Here is a 20,343-nt window from a genome sequence, read left to right as displayed (position 1 = left end):
AAGAAGGTTGGACCGTGAGGTTAGCAACCCAACCCCGTTAAACTTTATACCGCTACAGAAACAAGAAGAAAAATTCAGCGATCGTAACCTTACAGTTCCGAACTCGGGCATAAATCTAAATCTCGGTAAGGGCATGACAGAGACTTGAAAAATCCAAGAATGACGCGACTTGGTTTACAGATATTGATAAATGGAATGGAATGTTTCCTGCAAAAAAATTCAGACATTGATGAAATGGAATTGAATGTTTCCTGCAAAAAAATATCACACATATTGGAACTGGGAACGTGCGATTCTTAAATCAATCAGGCCAGCTCGTAGACTTACGCCATGAATTCGTTCTTCATAAACTAGACATACTGTGTCTTTGTGATGTTCGTAGGATAAGCAGCGATAAAATGGTCACCCATAGTAAAACAGTCCTTTGTGCTCTGCGCACAATGATCAGTAGGTGCATAGTGCGACGAAGACTAGGAAACTTTTTATGAGCAGTTGCACGATGCATCTAACGAAAACCAGTCATGATCTTACACCTCTTGTTGGTGATACGAATTCCTTACTCAATATGATCTTATACTTCTTATGGATGACATGAATGCGCTACTTAGCAATGACCGTAATGACTTTCAACATGTTGTTGGACCCTTTGCGACAGCACCACGCACGAATGTTAATGGTGAACGTTTCGGAATATTGTGCAGCCGTCACGGGCTCTATAAAGACAACAGTTTCTTTCAACTTAGAATGAGACACAAGAAGACCTGGCGATCACCTGAAGTTGATTACGTTTGTACAAGTAGCGGACATAAGACATCTTTGCGAGATATCCGTGCTGCAGATGCTGCATCAGACCATTTCTTGGGCCTAGAGGACTTGAAAGTTAAGTTCATATCGGTGCAACGCCGAGAACCTACGCGACCGTTTGATGTGACAAAGCGAAAAGACAAGGAAGTAAAAAAATTCAATTGTAATTAGCTTTAAAATTCGGTTCCAGGCACCTCAGGATCTACCTGATAACGCTGAAACGCAATGGTTTGAATTCAAGGATTCTGTAGATACACATGCTGAAGAGACAGTTAGGCGACGGGGAGGAACACAGAAAGAGTGATGGATTCAAGATCGGACTTGGCATCATATATATGAAAGAAAGATGGTAGAGCAACAACGTGAACCAGCTAAAGATCAAGAAGAGCTTGAAGTAGCTAGACGAAAATGTGCTGTCACGCTTGATCGCCGAGTCGTATATAAAAAGTGGAACTGTATCTATTCAAAGTGTAGGTACTACAAGGTGTCGACCGTATGTGCAGATATCAAGAGCAGAATTGCTCCAACGAATGCGATCCATGTGGCAATTAGACTGTAAGTATATGCACAAACCTTCGGCCGTACTCCTCTATCATTCTCCCGATGACCATATACGCATGTGTGACCTGGAAAATACTAGTAAAATCAGCACACAAGCTCAATGTTTACTACCAACGATGCTTGAGGTGAACTTTGATGATCAGTTATTGCGACCACGTCTCACATGATGAAGTGCCGGGAAGGAGTGGTCTACGAAACCTGCACAAAATCATAGCTAAGAAGACTGAAATTTGCGGAAAATATTCTACACATGAAAGGTGAAAGTCCCCAAACCAGCATTGTCTGGGAAACAAACGGGTGGACACAGAAGGAGTACCTCGTAACACATGAAAACAAAATTTTGCAAGGGATTCTTTACTGCATGGACAAGAACTGGGAGGAAACTGAAAACCTGGCAGCTGATGGAGTTCCCTGAAGGAAACATGGTGCTCGATATACTACTTAGCATTGGTGGAAATCCAAGTAAGTGTACCGTATTCACCGGTACCGGGTTTTTTGGTAACCGGACAGATATTGAATGGGCAATACAATTTTTAGATAATGTTCCGTTTTTTCAAGCGTGGAATGTTTTTATTCTTGTAGTCAGTTTAGAGTCGTCGTGAGTAATGAGTCGAGAAGTGGAGTTGGCGTGATAATTGCCATTGAGCGGTGACGTACGAAATGAGAGAATAATGTAGGTGATGAGTAAAGCTAAAAAACATCACGAAGAGAAAGGAAATTATTAAAATTACGTGAGTAGCTACTGCGATATGTACAAGATGAGTAAAGGCGAGAAACATAATGGAAAGAAGGAAAATTATTACGGGAGAAGAAATTGTGGTAAGGTGTAGATGATGAGCAAAGCTGAGAAACACCATGAAAATAAAGGAAATTAATATTACACGAGAAGATATTGTGATTAAGTTAAATTTTAAGGTTAACAATAGTGTCTAACTAGTAAGACACGACGACTCGTTATATATTAATTTAAAGTAAATACCTTGCGTTCGTTTAATGGTACGTATTTAAATCAAGATGTACAGTGAGACAGCTCCTATAAAAATAATATGGGAACAATCTAGCGTGATTGCCTTTAGCGAAAGTTGTGTTTTGAAAACAATAAAGACTGCGAGCCTGAACACAACTTTGATTGAGAGTGGTGATGGTGGTGGAGGAGGTGGTGGCGTGGCAAGGGGGAGATAGTGGGGAAGCTTACATAAGTTTCAAAATTCCCCTCTGATGGTACTCTTACCTAGCACGAGCCATAGGTGCAGTATGGCAGTCTGAAACGAATATTGCGTACTTTTCCTTTGTTGCAGTGAATTCATTTAAGTGAGCAAGCGGAAATTTCAAGATCACAAGATATTCCTCCTGGTCGCGATTCATCACCAAACTGTTGCAACTAAATTGCGTAACATAATTAAATTCGGTGGATTTGTCCTCTAAATTAAAAAAAACCACAGTTGTAATGCTAACACCCAAGCAATAAGTGACTATTTCGAAATAATCACCTATGTATTTGGTAAAAGTGTTAACAACGGGAAGACTAATTTCTAAACCTGAATTCTACTTCCATTGAACAAAAACTAATCACACAATAACTTTTTTGTAACTGATTGAGCCCCGTTCATTGCAAGACTGATTTACTTACATCTTTGGTGATCTTCCCGTGACCATCAAAGTCGTACAGCGTGAAGGAAAATTCTTGTCGTTCTTGTCCCCCTGCATCGACGCCACCCTCAACGGAAACGTCACACTCGAACTCCTGTGGGGACAATGAAAATCAGCTGTTACACTGGCGACGACTTTTTGAGATATAATAAAGCCAATAATTTATGTTATAAACTCGAATTATTACATGAGTGAGACGCATAGCAGCAATAAGTAATTGCCAATATTTTTCGAATTGAACCCAATTACTACAAATTATAAATCTTGCCCCTGACTAAAAACTTCTTTCCTTTTTAAAAATACTGAACTAATATAGTTCTTAAGTTCCTCTGACCATATAAACGAGTTTAATGAGCCACAGGCAGAAAAATATTTAATACTGCCATATTATCAAAACTGGAGTGTGCACAGTCCTGCATTAAGTTTTGGTGATAATATATAATTATACTTACTTGAAAAATTTATAGTTTGATCATTAAAATTATTCTTGGAAATTTGTGTTAATTAAACCATCAATACTATTGGATTAACTATGTAAGACATGGAAAGGAGGATAAGAAGAGAGACGTTACCATCAGTGGAATGAATACAATTTTCTTAGCGACCAGAGCATTTAAAAGAAGAGATCAAGCTTCGTAATGAACCAAACTCAAGATTGCTGAAGTTCGTGCGGCACTACATAATGGTGAGTACACTTGAAAAATGTAGATCGTAGGTGATTGGCAAATCCTTGTTCACGTATACTTGATTGCAAGCATTGTTTCAGACACTCCATCTGAAACAAGTGACTATATATTATGTGGAAAGAAGAAGAATTTGTTCAGTAGAATTTGCCCCCGAAGTTGTTTTTGCAATATGAAAATGTAAGGGATTTGAAGTACAAATTGTTGGAACCGGTACCTTATACACCACATTTCACATCCGAGGGCCCATCTATCCTTACATCTAAAATAATTTGGTGCTGGAAAGCGTTATGACTACAAAGCGTAGGCTGTGACAGACGTAGACGACTTTTAGTCGACCTTCTGGAATCGCAAGTCAGAGGTGGCATCACCTAAAGACAAAAGGTTGTTTCAAGTCCAATGATCAGAACTTTTTGACCCAAGAAAGACTCCCACTACCCTTTCGAAAAAAAAAAAAAAAAAAAAAAATCTTGCCCTCGTAGGAAGCGTTTTGCAATCTGGGGTAAGTGACCAGGCAGATCAGTAGGCACAAATAAAGGAAATACGTTCAGAGGTAATGGCGAACGCAGCAGGCATCAGAATTCGAGGAACTGACGTTTATGTTTGGCAACACAGTGATTCTTCAAAGCGGCCGCCGCCGCTCCGTCAAATAAAAGTCGCCGGCCTTGCATACACAAACGACGACCGCCCGCCAAGGTCACGCCGCTGCCTCCGGTTCGCCTTCCCGCCGCTTGGCAGCGCTGGACTCGGCAGCGAGCTACATGAATGGGCGGAGGAGCCCCAGCGGGTGACCACAGTTTTATCGATATCAATGGAACACGACGGAGGGGTCGGTGAGCTATTTGCCGGAACTCGTAAGCACCTTTGATCTCACTATCTGGCCGACGCCCAGAACCTAGTATGGCCACTTAAAGAATCAAAGGCGGTCCCTCTGTGTCAAAGGAGTGCGCAACACTTTGAGCGGCGAGGCGGCTTGCAACAGTACAAGGGACTTGATAGGTGGTGGCAGCTGTTATGATAAGTGAGCGCTCGCGTATTTTGTAATTAGTTCTCGTTATCTGATGGTTTACATCAAGAATAAGATGCAAAACAGCAAATGACCCGCATTGTCCCCTGCCTTTGAATGACTGCCACCTTCCATATCGGGAAGATTGAAACTTGCGCGATGATATCGTTTGCTACTCCAAGAACTGAATGGAGCTTCACAATGGCAAATAATTTCAAATGCATGAGTATATCGATCCACCCCACATGTTGAGGTGCACTTCAAATAAGTGATGGAAATCGAACCATACAGAAAACACACAGATACCCTTGAGAACAACTGCATTAATGACTGCTGAACTTGGTTTCGAATCTGTCAAACAACAACAAGCAAATTATCATACAAATTACCTGTTCTGAGCCAAAATATTAACGAACGTGTAAGTGCATAAAGTACCAAGAGTAATGGCAGACATTCTCCATGTACGTTACAATTCTAATAACTTTTTCTTACTACAATGATTTACTATCTGAGAGGAAAGGGTTTCCCACATTTGGGTTTTCCACGACTTTCCTGAATCACTTACCACGAATGTGAGGGTAATTCCTTCCACAAGTCCAGGGTCGATTTCTTTCTCCGTACATTCCAATTCGAGTTCGTGCTCCAAATCCAGTGATCGCGGCCGGCATCACGTAACTAGTTATCTTATTTTATACAACACGCGATATTTTCCGTATATTGAAATGTTACAGTCACAGATTGTCTTCCTCGTTCGCCAATATAATGGCACTTCTGCATCCTAATACAGGGCTCTCGGAGGAAGAAATATTTCCATCGATTTTTCTGGTCCAGAATCGGAGTATCATATTCCGAGTTCGTCAAAGAACTGCCCGAAAATTTGCTGCCTTAGAATTTTCATCTCTGAAAGGCTTTCACTTCCTGGAATGTGCCGCATTCGATTCCTTCCGGGACTGCCACCGTGATAACATCTAATCTTCTTTACCTTATGATTCAGTAGTCTCCCGACCTAGTCACCCTTTTCTACCGTAAACACTTTAATTTCTTCGGTATTGTTGTTCTATCTCTGTGATATTTACTGGCTTTTGTATTGCGAGGTGACACGTTAGAGTAGCTAATGATTCAAAAATGGTTCAAATGGCTCTGAGCACACTTCTGAGGTCATCAGTCCCCTAGAACTTAGAACTACTTAAACCTCACTAACCTAAGGACATCACACACATCCATGCCCGAGGCAGGATTCGAACCTGAGACCGTAGCGGTCGCGCGGTTCCAGACCGTAGCGCCTAGAACCGCTCGGCCACTCTGGCCGGCGATAATAATTTTAGATGATCCTGTGTGTTACGTGCCCTCGCTCGGTGAAGGCATCTGTAATCTATGACATTGTGTGTCTGGCGTAATGTATTTATATGCGAGATATATGTTGTAGGAATTAATATGATCCATGACTCATTTTAGAGGGAAGTTTATTTTGGCTGTGTATCTTCAGTATGCAGAATGTATTTCTTGCGACGTCTACAGTTTGCTGAGCAATTCTGTGTCACTCCCATGCTGACAACAAATCCATGACTAACTATCAATACTCCAGGACTGATGGAACTAAGGTTTTGTACGACACCTCTTCCGCGCGTGAACTTCGTAGGGTACGAAGGATATAAATCTAGGAATCCACACTCATACGAGTGGCAGGAAATACAGGACGAGGTTAAAACTGAATTACTTGAGGCGCTGCCGCACAAGTCTATCAGCCGACGACAGCTTTCCCAGAACAAGGTCAGAGTCAAGAGGGGAAGGAGGGGGGGGGGGGGCGCACAGGCTTCACTAAAAGTCGTATAGGTTTGTTTCACGGGGAATCACGAAATAGTTCAAGAGAAATTCCTCTGGATACACTGGATACTAGTCAATATGCCTTACTGGCCCCTTCTATCTTCACTGCTTTATTCAAGTCATATTCCTTATAAATTCTCACACAGTTTTCTTGCCCAAACATGTTTCAGTACATCCGTATTACTATTTACTGTTTATTATTTTATTGAATCTGTAGTTACTTGATGACTGGACGGAAGTGTCGTAACATGTTTGGGCGAGAAAAATAACATAAGAATAATTATCTGTGTTTTGCAAAAAGTGGCGGAACCCAATACTATATTTTGTTCTGCAAACACGTGCCCATTCAGAACATCAAAAACCGAAGAATGACTCCTCACGAATCAAATGTTTACTTCAGCCTAACTCAGACGGGGGAAAGATAGGAAAGGAATAGAGGCATGGTATGTATGAACGTTGCACGAACAGGTTGCTCAAATGTATATGCGCTCCTACGACACGCGTGTTATTCGCTGTGCAACAACGAAGCAATCAGATTTAAGCGAGCGCACGCGCATGCAGGCATGAATGGAAGCAACAAACGGTACGAATAGCTGACGTTTATGAGTTCTTTTTACCGGTCCAGTGCGCCATAAAAACTTCCCTTACGAGCGCCGCCTGCGACTGGAATAAATAAGAGCCTTCGCTGCGTTTATGCTCACTGGCAAATTACATAACAGGTTATGGCGCGCCTGTTTCTGTTCTGTGGCACGAGTAATCGCCGAGCCACTCAAAACATGTTCACTGAAACTTTTTCAGCCTTACACCTGGTAGTTGATTTACACGCTCTAACGACTACGAATTACCGAAGCGAACAAGGAATTATCTAGTTTAGTACAGAGCTCCTCTGCAACTATACACGCGATAGTACTTGCGGGCGTTATCAGATGGTAGTCCTTGTGCCCTGTGCCTTTCTCATGTGCACCTAATGGGTCTCGTATCAGTGTGCAAGCGTTTGTTTAAGAGAGGCAATTTCATTTTATTTGACCCCTCCCTGCGTGTTGACTATATTATTATTCGCGTTTGGGTCTTACTGTACGACGAAGAGCATTTTAGAATTTTCTTTTAGCCCTTCTTTGTGCGCATAGTACTTTCAAGTTCTCAGAATGGTTTATCTTTCTATCCTAAGACCAAGTGGTTTCAGCCTTCTTGGCCCATAGTGACTTTTGTTGTATTTCCTGTTGTACTGTCTCTCTTCTTCTGGTCTTCTTTTACTACAGCTATCCATTTTGTAGTCTTAATTTTCCTTTTAGTGCGAACTAACTCCACAACTTTCACACAGAATTTTAGTCTACATTTGATTGAACACCTAAATAAACGTTTGTATAACTTACAATTTATTCTTTTTCGGTTTACTTTATTGTACGACTTGGAGCAATAATTATATTTGTTTCATTCAATCACAAACTGAAAATCCTTCTAAAATATGGATCTACACGAAACCAAATTTGCAACGTTCTTTGATTAAAACATGAAACAAACGATGAATGATATATTTTACTTCAGAATTACGAAAGTATCCATACATCCAAAGTCACCATATCATATGATGAAAGATACCTAGTGCTAACTATATTTGTCCCTTTCCGACTGCTTCGGTCGCAGGTTCGAATCCTGCCTCGGGCGTGGATGTGTGTGATGTCCTTAGGTTAGTTAGGTTTAAGTAGTTCTAAGTTCTAGGGGACTGATGACCACAGATGTTAAGTCCCATAGTGCTCAGAGCCATTTTGTCCCTTTCATATGACACACGCAGATACTGTAGTATCCTGTGAAAATGTATCATTTTATGTTTCTAGCATCACTAGTTCCGTTTCACAGTTGCAATTCCAAGAAAAAATATGTGGTGACAACACTGGATCTAATCTGTTGGTGGTTCCAATTATGTGCTCGTCTCACAAACTGTGGCAAGACTCTGCTGTCTCGTTAGTACGAAATTCAGTTACTCTTCAGCCACGATGGAAGGATTTCCAAGAAATGTCTTCCGCTGAGCGACTGCATTCGGATACGTAAAAGTAATCGCAGTTGAGGCAAATGCCAGACTAATATGCATTGGAAAAATATTCAGGAAGTGTAGTCCATCAACAAAGGAAGTAGTTTACAAAAGCCTCATTCGACCAATATTTGAATAGTCTGGGATCTGGAACAGATAGGCTTGATGGAGGAAACAGAAAATATTCAAAGCAAAGCAGTGCGTCACGTCAGAGGTTCATTTAGTAAGCGCAAAAGCGTTACGGAGATGGTTCATGCAGCTCCAGTGATAGCCGCTACAAGGGAGGTATTGTGCATAACGGTGAGGGTAAGTGTTTAAATTTCGAAAGCGTACATTTGTAGAAGGTCGAAGTTTGCCAACAATCGTTCTTCCCACGGAGCATTCGCGACTGGAACAGGACAAGGGGGAGGGAGTGGCAGTGGAACATAATTAGCGTTCCCTCTGCCATACACCAACAGGTGGTTTGCGGGGTATAGACATAGATAAATGTGAGTTTGCTAGTTTCGTGACCACAATTTGCCATTGGTACAACGAATAAGCGCAAGAAAATTTCCTTGAGGAAATTCAACATCCTCTGCCAGCCAATACTGAATAAATCATATTTCTGTTCGGAGAATGGCGGTTGTACCTGGCAGTGTGTACAGTGTTGTTAATGAAACTGGGCCTGGTGCCGTTGGGGGATATTCTAACACGAAACATGAAAGCAGATGGTACAAAATTTGGACACCTCAAGAAACTGAATGGCTACGTAACTGGGTATTTTCTCTGCTGATTCATACTTGCTGTTTTTAGTTTTGATACTACTTATCTTGTGAATCTTAAAATATGAGCTACAAGAAATCAAAATGGCTAATCTCATAAAAGTAATTCTGTACCTTTAAATCTTTGCTAATGACTTACACATAGCGATTTTTGTCTTTGAAGCCAAAACAGCTGATCACGCTTTTATATCACAGTGTAAATTTTTTCTTAGCTTTCTGGTCACGTACCGTTGCTCCAGCTCCATTACGTAAGAAGGAGTTATTTGACCTGAATGAACACGGAAGTGAGAAAACGTCGGCCGTACATCCACATCGCACAATCAAAGCTCTGTCGGTCGGGGAAGGCGTCTGTCAGCAAACGACCGGAAAGCCTTTGAGACACCGACCGCTGCCGGCCCACAAAGTCGATCCGCATTTAGAAGGGCGCTGTTCTCTCCCAAGATCAAAGTGCTCTTTGATTCGCCGAGGAAATGTGAGAGAACATTCAGTTTAAACAGATATCTACTAAGGGAGCTGTTTGACGTTCGTCGCAAGAGCAATTTGCAGACTCGCTTCTATCCGTCTGTAAGTATTTGAAGCGCACAAAGGGTTTTTATCGCTTCTGTTGAACGTAATTGTGAATGAGCTGCAAGGTTACATGACACGACTGCGCTACGCTTCTGCTAACGACGACGCTGAAATCTGGTTTTTCCCTTTTCAAATACTGGATGTAAAGGTCTGTGTTGCAGTTTACCTCCACACGAAAAGGCTCGGTGAGCGAAGTGTGAGTCTTATAAAGTTCATTGGGTTCCCTTTCGTTTCAAACGGAAAAATCATATTGAATCGACGCCAGAGAACACCATTCGACTCTGGTATGGTCGATCACCGCTCATTGACAGTGTGCCCACCTATAAATTCTTTGCTCAGATCTATCATGCCCTGTTTGTCTCATACAACATATAATTCTTTTTCTCGTGTACTGCGTACTTGATAGCGATGTCACACATCTACATCAGAACAAAAACAGGAAGTAGTAAAGCGTTAAAGGGAGAATTCACTTACTCATTTCCCTTTATTTTTGAAGGGTGGAATTGTATGAGGGGATACATGACGATCTATTTTGCTGACCAATTGGTTTCATAACAATGCTCCATGGGCAACCCTCATTTTTTGAACGGTTCTCGCATTAGAAGTCTACCTGTCACCGGCGTTAAGACAAAGCTGGTAATGCAAGCTGAGTGTAAGCTTTCCTTTTTAAACTCATCGGAAACTTAGTGTAGTTTATCTAAAGCACTTCAGGTCATTATTACATTTCTGTTCATTCCTCGTTTTGTCCATAAATTCATAGATATCCTTGGTATTACTTTTGCTCCAGTTTTAATCATTACTATTAAAATACAGCCATCTACGAACACATTTGCTTCTTCGTCAGACATTAATTCTGGGGTGTTATTATTTGATTCATTTCGTGAAATGCGCAAACGGGGAATCTACAATTCTGTCGTTAGTTATTGTGCCGTCTTTACTGATGAAATGTCATACTTGTTTTTTAAAATAATTTTATTGTTTTCAGTTGTTTATATTACTACTCAACCACGATATTATTGCACTTGGCCTTTATCGGATTATAGTGTCCACTTTTGCTAGGATTGAGATGGCATAGTTGTTGTTCAACCTTCTCTGTACCGTTTGGATCGCTAATGTGATGCTGGCCCACCGGCCCCCCCCCCCCCCCCCCAAAAAAATAAAAAAAATAAATAAATTCAAAACATGCGGTAACGCTACAGTAAACAAGTACAGTGGGAACTAAGAAAACGCGTCGTACTGTCAGTTATTTCATGTTAGTTGTACGTACGTCAGCCCCTATTACGCGCTGACTCACGAGCTGTTGGAGTCGCCCCAACTCCTAGGTGCAATAATATTGTGGTCAACGAATACCAAATTTCCGTAGGTTTCATTTCAGTATCTGGTAATATAGCACAGTTTACGGACCGTTTGTTAATGTCTCCGAGGGGATGTGAGAAAGTATAATCCTTCCCGTCACGCACACTCGGCTCGCTTTTAAATTTTCGACCGATCATACAACTTAAGTTTTCTGTAGTTTCCATAAAACTCCTAGGGCAAATTCCGGGATGATTCCTGTGGAAAAGACATGACAGTTTTTACTTCCCTACGCTCCCCCAAATCAGAACTTAGATTGCCGGTCTGTAATTTCCTCTTCCTTGACGGGACTTTAAACCATACTCCTTCGTCTTTCCCACGTCACATACGAATAATAACATCAGGCTTCCATTCGGACAGGTAAATATGTCTTGTTTCGCATTGTAACAAAGGGCAAGTACAGGGAGGCACAGATAAAAGTAGCCCTGTAAATATCAAGGAAATGCAGTGAAATTACAGGAATAGAGAGGTGAAGTGAACTTAATATTCATTTACAATGAAAATTACAGTGAAAAATACATTTGTAGAAGATGCTGAAAGTGACCCCCTGCAACATCAGTTCACAGCTGTGCATGTCAAAGCATATTCAGAAACACCAAAGTTCGGATATCGATGGTGGCAACTTTACGGCCGATGTCTTTCAGTTCCTGTATTGTGTATGGATTTGTTTTATAGCCATTGCTCTTATGGTGTCCCCACAGGAAAAAATAACATTTTAGATCCGGCAAACATGGTGGCCATAAATGTTTGCTGACAGTTCGTTCCTCAGTGAAGACATTCTTGCAATCGTTCCAGAGATACCTTAGCCGTGTGGAATATTGCCCCATCTTGCTGGAAGAAGCAGTATTGTCTTTGATATTCGGTGAGCTGAGCACAAAATGTATCAAAATTTTCCATGTATGGAATCGTGTTGAGGCTACTGTCAAAAAATATCGGTCCAATGATGCGCGTTCCTGTTACACCACGCCAAACGCCGAATTCTTTCATCATGAAGTGGTTGCTGCCACACAATGTTAAAGTTCTCCGTTGACCAGTACCTCATGTTCTGTGAATTCACATGATCAGATAGATGAAAGCATGCTTCATCACTCGTGACATAATGCAAAGGGTCTAACAAACCATCGTTGATGTTATGCAAAAGCCACGTAGAGTAATCTACACGTTTCTGATTGTGATCCTCCCGTAATTGCTGTGCAACCGTCGGACGACACGTCTTCAAATTAAGGCTCTTCAGTATCCGCTGGCAACTTCTCCTACTTACATGCGCCTTTTGGGTCAGTTACGTCTTTCTTCGGATTCTGAATAATTGTTTGGTTAATATCTACAGTAACTTCTGGTGTGCGAACTGGAGGAATTCTTTGTCGTTTTACATTTTGCACAGATCCGTAAGTGTGCCAGTTTTTATACCGACTCTGTATTGCTCTCTTTGCTGGTAGTCCTCTATTCAGATACTTGACCCCCAAAAATTTCGCTAGTTCTCCTTGATCGAACGTGCTTTCACACACATTTCCACAGTTTCAATTCTTTCTTCTATCGAGAAAGTCGCTTTGCAGACCGCAAAGAGAAACTGCGATGAAATAAACGGAAATGCTGGCGCAAGAATGCAGTTGTAGCTGTTTATTGTATTTCAGAAGTCGAAATATTGCATTCGCATTTGAAGGAGAGTCGGGCTACTTTCAACTGCACCACCCTACGTTATAAGCAAAGCAAACTGCGCCACCAAACCACCCGGCAGGCCGAGACCTGTTGGAAGGCCAGATGACCGGCGACTGTGATGTGATGTAGTGCGGACGAGAGTGCGCTGCAGACTGACCTCAAAGGCGAGCGGATGCGACGGCGAGGGCGGCTGCTGCTGCTGCGGGGGCGGCTGCGGCGGCGGCTGCTGCTGCTGCGGGGGCTGGTCGCAGCCGGCCTCGAGCGGGCGCGCCAGCAGCTCCTCCGTGTCCGACGCCCGGCCGTCGCTGCACTCGGTCGGCACCACTGCCAACACACAAGCACACAGGCACGCTCACTCACTACGTCTCGCACATCACACTGCGGCCGCTGAAGCGCTTCTTTCACCTGTGGCAGGCGGTTGGGCATCATGGACACATTAGACTACAGTGCACGAACCAAACTGGTCTGTATATTCGTATATAATGCCGGAACATATATAAAAAATTTAAATAAGATCTGTAGTTCTGCATACGTGATTATGTATATTTATGTGTGAAACAGGACTACAGATCATTATTTCAACTTACACAATGAAGCGCCAAAGAAACTAGTATACGCATGCCTATTCAAATAGAGAGATATGTAAACAGGCAGAATACGACGCTGCGGTCAGCAATGCCTATATGATTCAACAAGTGTCTGGCGCTGTTGTTAGATCGGTTACTGCTGCTACAGTGGCAGATTATCAAGGTTTAAGTGAGTTTGTACAAAAATGTTCAAATGTGTGTGAAATCTTATGGGACTTAACTGCTGAGGTCATCAGTCCCTAAGCTTATACACTACTTAACCTAAATTATCCTAAGGACAAACACACACACACCCATGCCCGAGGGAGGGCTCGAACCTCGGCCAAGACCAGCCGCACAGTCCATGACTGCAGCGCCCTAGACACGGCTAATCCCGCGCGGCTTAAGTGAGTTTGAACGAGGTGTTACAGTCGTCACACTAGCGATGGGGCACAGCTTCTCCGAGGTAGCGATGAAGTGGGGATTTTTCCGTACGACCATTCCACAACTGCTCCGTGAATATCAGGTATCCGGTGGCAACATCAAATCTCCGACATCGCTGCTGTCGGAAAAGAATCCTGCAAAAACTGGACGAACGACGACTGAAGAAAATCTTTCAACTTGACAGTGCAACTCTTCCGCAAATTGCAGCAGATTTCAATGCTGGGCGTCAATAAATATCTGTGTGCGAACCATTCAACGAAACATCATCGACATGGCTTTTCGGAGACGAAGGCCCACTCTTGTACCCTTGATGACTGCACGACACAAAGCTTTACGTCTCGTCTGGGCCTGTCAATACCGACAGTGGACTGTTGAGGACTGGAAACATGCTGCCTGGTCGGACGAGTGTCGTTTCAAATTGTACCGAGAGGATGGACCTTGTACAAGTGTGGAGACAACCTCATGAATCCATGGACCGTGCATGTCAGCAGGGGACTGATCGAGTTGGTGGAGGCTCTGTAATGGTGTGGGGCGTGTGTAGTTGTAGTGATATGGGACCCTTCATACATCTAGATACGACTCTGACAGGCGACACGTATGTAAGCATCCCGTCTGATCGCCTGCATCCATTCACGTCTATTGTGTATTCCGACAGACTTGGGCAAATCCAGCAGGACAATCCGACACCCCACATGTCCAGAATTTCTACAGAGTGGCTTCGAGAACACTCTTCTGAGTTTAAACACTACCACTGGCCACCAAACTGACCAGACATGAACATTACTCCGGGTTCCCGGGTTCGATTCCCGGCGGGGTCAGGGATTTTCTCTGCCTCGTGATGACTGGGTGTTGTGTGATATCCTTAGGTTAGTTAGGTTTAAGTAGTTCTAAGTTCTAGGGGGCTGATGACCACAGATGTTAAGTCCCATAGTGCTCAGAGCCATTTGAATCATGAACATTACTGAGCATATCTGGCATGTCTTGCAATGTGCTGTTTAGAAGAGATCTCCACCCACTCGTACTCCTACGGATTTACGAACAGCCCTGCAGCATTCATGGTGTCAGTTCCCTCCAGCACTACTTCAGGCATCAGTCGAGTCCACGCCACATCGTGATGCGGCAGTTCTGGATGCTCGCTGGGGTCCTACACGATATTAAGCAGGTGTACCAGTTTCTTTGGCTCTTCAGTGTATACTAGTTCGTAAGAGTATAATTGCAGTCATGCCTATTGGTGACTGAAGACGGTATACTGAACAACATTTACCTAAGTATTTACGTCATTTGCGTACTAATAGTTATTACAAGTCCTATGTTTGTAGATTCGGTAGTACAAGTGGCACAAGGAAACTGTAAGTGTAGAAGAATGGATGCAAGACGGATAGACTGTGCTCCCAGGTGTCGTTCACTTGGCGGTCCAGGAACGGCCATGCCGAAAACATCAGGTTGTAAGGTTTGTGACGTGTCTGTGGGAATACTGTTCGACGCAGCTATATATATCGAATGTAAAGCTATTATGAAAAGGATAGGTGCTACTCACCTTGTACCGGAGATGCTGAGTAGCAACTATCCTTTTCATTATATCGACATAATAATTGTAAATTTGAATACCATACGCATTTCACTTCTGTTATTTTTTTAAGCATTCTCAGTGGCTAGCACACATGTTTACTATCTTACTATATTTATGTATCAGATATGCGATGGAAAAATTCTTTCTTATAGTTTTTCAGTTTCTAGTTTAAAAATAACAATTTGCACACACATTTACTATTTTTTTTAAAGTTAACGATATCCCCCATCAAAATCCGAGTGCTTCTCCCAACCACATACGCGCACTTGCGAAAGCCAAACTACGCATACCAAGATATAAAAATGTATAACGAAAGTGGGCAGCCGGCTGGCGTGGCCGAGCGGTTCTAGGCGCTACAGTCTGGAACCGCGCGACCGCTACGGTCGCAGGTTCGAATCCTGCCTCGGGCATGGGTGTGTGTGATGTCCTTAGGTTAGTTAGGTTTAAGTAGTTCTAAGTTCTAGGGGACTGATGACCTTAGAAGTAAAGTCCCATAGTGCTCAGAGCCATTTGAACCATTTTTTTGAAAGTCGGCAATATTACAAGCAGTACACACACACAGTAAATCAAATGGCCCTCAGCACTATGGCAGTAAATTAGAGAAACAATTGTTAAACGTGATGTAAACATAGTGAATTGTGCATGCAGAAATTGCAGAAGAGAACATAGTGGGTTGTACATACTAACTGAACACAGTTCCATCTCCGAACAGAAAAAAAGAGAAAACCGTATTTTGGACCAAAGATGGTCAAAACCTTCAGTTGTTTTTAACATTGTAATAGGCCAACACTGCAACAGAGAAACATATTAGGAGCTATATTATCGCGAATCAAGTATATTCGTATAGTAAGAAGCAAAATACGTATCACAGGCCGCTGAGGATGCTTCAAAAATAAAAGAAGCGAAACTAAAGTGGCAATCGAACAAACTGTATTTTACTTAACAGTCAGTCACGGAGATAGACCTTAATGCTATTAAATGAACTGTCCAGTCACATTAATGTGAGCAACAGTCAAAGGCCTGGATAACCGTCCTTTGCTGTGCTCCTCGAAACAAACACAAGCACTGCAAGCTGTGTGGCGCGTTAGACTGCCCTACTGGTAGATGTGCTGAGGAAAAGCAAACAGCATGTAGGGGTGGGCACGGTCCCGAAGTATAGATGCATACTTGTATTGATCAACTGTGCTTTGCAGAATGACGAGATCACCCAGACAAAGCCATGGAAACAATCCCCAGACCATCAGGCATGCAGGGTTTGTGCTTTCAGACGTTTCACGTCGTACATGCCAACTGCCATCTACCCCATGGTGCATAAAACGTGATTTATCTGGAAAGGCCACCTGTCGCCACTCAGTGGACGTCCAGTTGCCGATGAAGAAGCAGTCAGCATGGGTGCATGAACCAGGCAGTCGCCGTGGAGCCCCAAACGCAACAACGTTCGCTGAGCGCTCGTTGAAGAGACACTGCTGGTAGCCCCTTGATAAATGTGGGTGGTCACTTTCAGCAGCTGCACGTCTATTCGTTCAGATACATCTCTGCAGCCGTCGTTCACCCCTGTCATATGGCCTGTGCTGCACCACAGTTGCCTCGACGTCGGTTTTGGATAGCGCAATTTTGTCGTGCACGGTGTACTTTTAACGATGGCGGCACGCAAACATTTTACAATCTTACACGTTGCGAAAGCCAATGATCATATCCTTTTGAGCGAAAGCCAATGATAATATCCCTTTGAGCTAAATCGCTCCGTTTCCATATTACAACCACTGTTTTCCGCGTTCTCCCGACACGCTTTGTATACCCTCCACTGCTAGTGCTGCAACCTGCTGTCTACTGGTGGTTACTGCACACTGTCCAACAAAGCCAATGATCATATCCTTTTGAGCGAAAGCCAATGATAATATCCCTTTGAGCTAAATCGCTCCGTTTCCATATTACAACCACTGTTTTCCGCGTTCTCCCGACACGCTTTATATACCCTCCACTGCTAGTGCTGCAACCTGCTGTCTACTGGTGGTTATTGCACACTGTCCAACATAGGCAGTGGTCGCATTGTGTAACTGTTCCCTGTAGTAATAACGTAATCTGACGAATGTTAGTTTTCGCTTTGTCTTGACGATAGCGCTGAGCGGTCCTTTTAAACTGTAATGTGTTCCACTGGGGAAACGAATAACTGAAGATGCAGTCAAAATAAACTAAACAATACGTGACCTGTGTCTGTCCAACAGTCACATCGGTCTTGGGGGCCCCTGCAGGTGATGCCTGTGTTTGCTTAGGTGCAAATTAAACTTTCTAACACATATAAGACAGGCCTGCACCACATTACACCAAGATTACAACTGAAGATTTTCACACCGTGGTATCTTAGATCGATATCACCCTCACCAGAGTCTCACAGTTGTAACGGAAACGCACGTTTCCGACAGATGCCGATAGTGGTCGCACGGGGACTACTGCGGATCCAGCTATGCGCGCCCACTAACTCGCGCCTTCAGCGGCTCTGCGCCCTCTACCGCCGCGACGTAGGATGGTCGACCACAGCTACACGGCTCAGTCACAGTCTTCAGTCTGAATCAATCTGCCGCAGTTTGCTCGTGCATTAGCAGCGGGAGCTTCACACTGCAGCCGGCCGAGGTGGTCTCGCGGTTCTAGGGGCGCAGTCCGGAAACGCGCGACTGCTACGGTCGCAGGTTCGAATCCTGCCTCGGGCATGCATGTGTGTGATGTCCTTAGGTTAGTTAGGTTTAACTAGTTCTAAGTTCTAGGGGACTGATGACCTAAGATGTTAAGTCCCATAGTGCTCAAAGCCATTTGAACCATTTTTTTCACACTGCACAACATTTCTCAGTTCACTTCTTGTAATAGGTGGATTTTGTTGATGTTTGTTCTTTTGTAAAGTTTCTTCGCAACGCTTGGAGAAAGCTACAGATTAACTAAAATTTCTGTTTACCGTATTTAAGCGTTCACTAATCATCTCGTCCTGTCCAGCTTTCCCACTATGTCAGCAGCTGCATCACTCTGTATCCTACCTCTCGGTACCGTTCTCTACTATACAGCACACAACATACACGAGCTCCATCTCCGAGAATTCAGTGTGGTGCGAATTCACCAAAGGTTGCAGTCAGGGAGCCTCTAAACGAGTAGTGCTGGAATCAGGTGAGCCTGGGATGTTCCTGCGGAATTTTCTTCATGCTGTTTGCACATCATCTGTTCACAGTTGCTCCACAACTTTTCGTACAAATGACCGACCAGCGGCGAACTGCCGTGACGGGCCACGGAAGCAGTATACCCACCGTCCCTACTCGTGTATGACGTGTAGAATTGCCTGAAAGTAGTACGGAACCTCAGGCTGTGAAACCTTTTTATAGCTTATCCCATTAAGATTGCCCAGAACAACAGAATTCGACGCGTTGACATACGTGTCACCAGTTTGGCAGGTGACAACGAATCGGTCACACAGATGCAATCACATTTATTGTAGCCCACTTTGCCCATTCGCGTCTATCACGTATTACCTCGTAAACACCCTACGTTTTCTTCAATTTCTGTACTGCATGCTGGTATAATGACGGTGTACATAAGTGAAACCGCTCCCAGCTTCATGTAGGGTACTAGTGCAGTAGCTGCAGCCATCTTCGCGCAACAAAGCTGCCATTGTGAGGAACACGTGTGGCGTGGCGGGGCCGAGGGTCGCCAGGAGGGGAGCACACATGTTGCTGTGGAAACCCAACTTTCAGCAACGCAACCTCTGGCAGAAACCCGAGCTGCCTCCTCCTGGCGCCGTCGCAGCTGCCGTCTCAGAAACTTATGACTGCATAGATTCTCAGGTTCCTATGCCGAATCTTCGTTGGCACTGCAAACAAGCGATATGAAAGTGTAATCAGGTTCCTGTACTCGCTACTTTCCGCTAACGAAGGTATATTGATTATCACGATCGGACACTGTATCGGGCGCATCTTGTTTGTTAAGACTTCACACAGAGTTTACGTGTGGCACCACAGATTGACAACATACAAATAACAAAAATCAAATGCCGTAATAGTCCACTTCATACTGAACGTGCATTTTACTGTCATCCTCTCAGCCCAGGGGATCACTGGATGCGTATACGGAGGGACATGTGGTCAGCACACCGCACTCCCGGCCGTTGTCAATTTTCGAGACTGGAGCCGCTACGTCTCAGTCAAGTAGCTCCTCAATTTGCCTCACAAGGGCTGAGTGCACCCCGCTTGCCAACAGCGCTCGGCAGACCGGACGGTCACCCATCTCAGTGCTAGCCCGGCCCGACAGTGCTTCTTCCGTGATCTGACGGGAACCGGTGTTACCACTGCGGCAAGACCGTTGGCAAAACAATGCCAAAATCTTCTGAAATGTCGCTAGGTGCTGTTGTTCACTACATGATGAAGGTGGGACGGACGAGGGTGGTATGTAATTATGGATTAACAGAGTGTGGTAGAGAAGGAAAGGTGTTTTACTGAAAAATAGTTCTCTTCTTGTGCTAAATCAGTTTAGTAGTCATCTGAAAAATTCTAAGAAAGAGAAACTGAGATCTGGAAATACAGAACTTGCTGTTATTCCGGGAGGACTTACTTCACATTGCAACCTCTTGATTTCTCGATAAATAAACCATTTAAAGCGTACATGAGAGAGGAATGCAGCAAATGGATCATGGACGAAACCCAACATGAATTCACGCCGAAGGGAGCTTTAAAACGACCTACAACCAATCAAGTGTGTCGGTGGATAAACAGTCGCGGTCTAGAGTGAGAGAAGATATTATGAAGAGGACAGCGATGATGACGAAGAGGAAGAAAAAGAAGATCTTCAAAACTGCTTAAAATTAAAATGCACTTTATAGTCTGCAACGTCTTA

The 20,343-nt window shown here is 43.5% G+C and overlaps 1 protein-coding gene across 1 annotated transcript in view; it reads right to left on the bottom strand.

Annotated features, from left to right (window-relative positions):
- LOC126485015 (uncharacterized) overlaps nucleotides 1–20,343 on the bottom strand; it is a 142,988-nt gene that overhangs the window by 12,094 nt on the left and 110,551 nt on the right. Inside the window, exons 3-4 of the mRNA XM_050108620.1 lie at nucleotides 13,052–13,218; nucleotides 2,996–3,109 (exon numbers count right to left, since the gene is read on the bottom strand). Of these exons, the coding sequence (XP_049964577.1) occupies nucleotides 2,996–3,109; nucleotides 13,052–13,218 (281 nt within the window). The remainder of the gene's footprint in view (nucleotides 1–2,995; nucleotides 3,110–13,051; nucleotides 13,219–20,343) is intronic.

The sequence above is a fragment of the Schistocerca serialis genome, chromosome 6 (genome assembly GCF_023864345.2).
Source record: "Schistocerca serialis cubense isolate TAMUIC-IGC-003099 chromosome 6, iqSchSeri2.2, whole genome shotgun sequence".
Lineage (NCBI taxonomy): Eukaryota > Metazoa > Arthropoda > Insecta > Orthoptera > Acrididae > Schistocerca > Schistocerca serialis.
Note: the sequence above shows the minus strand (reverse complement) of the source record. Positions and strands in the feature narration are given on the sequence as shown.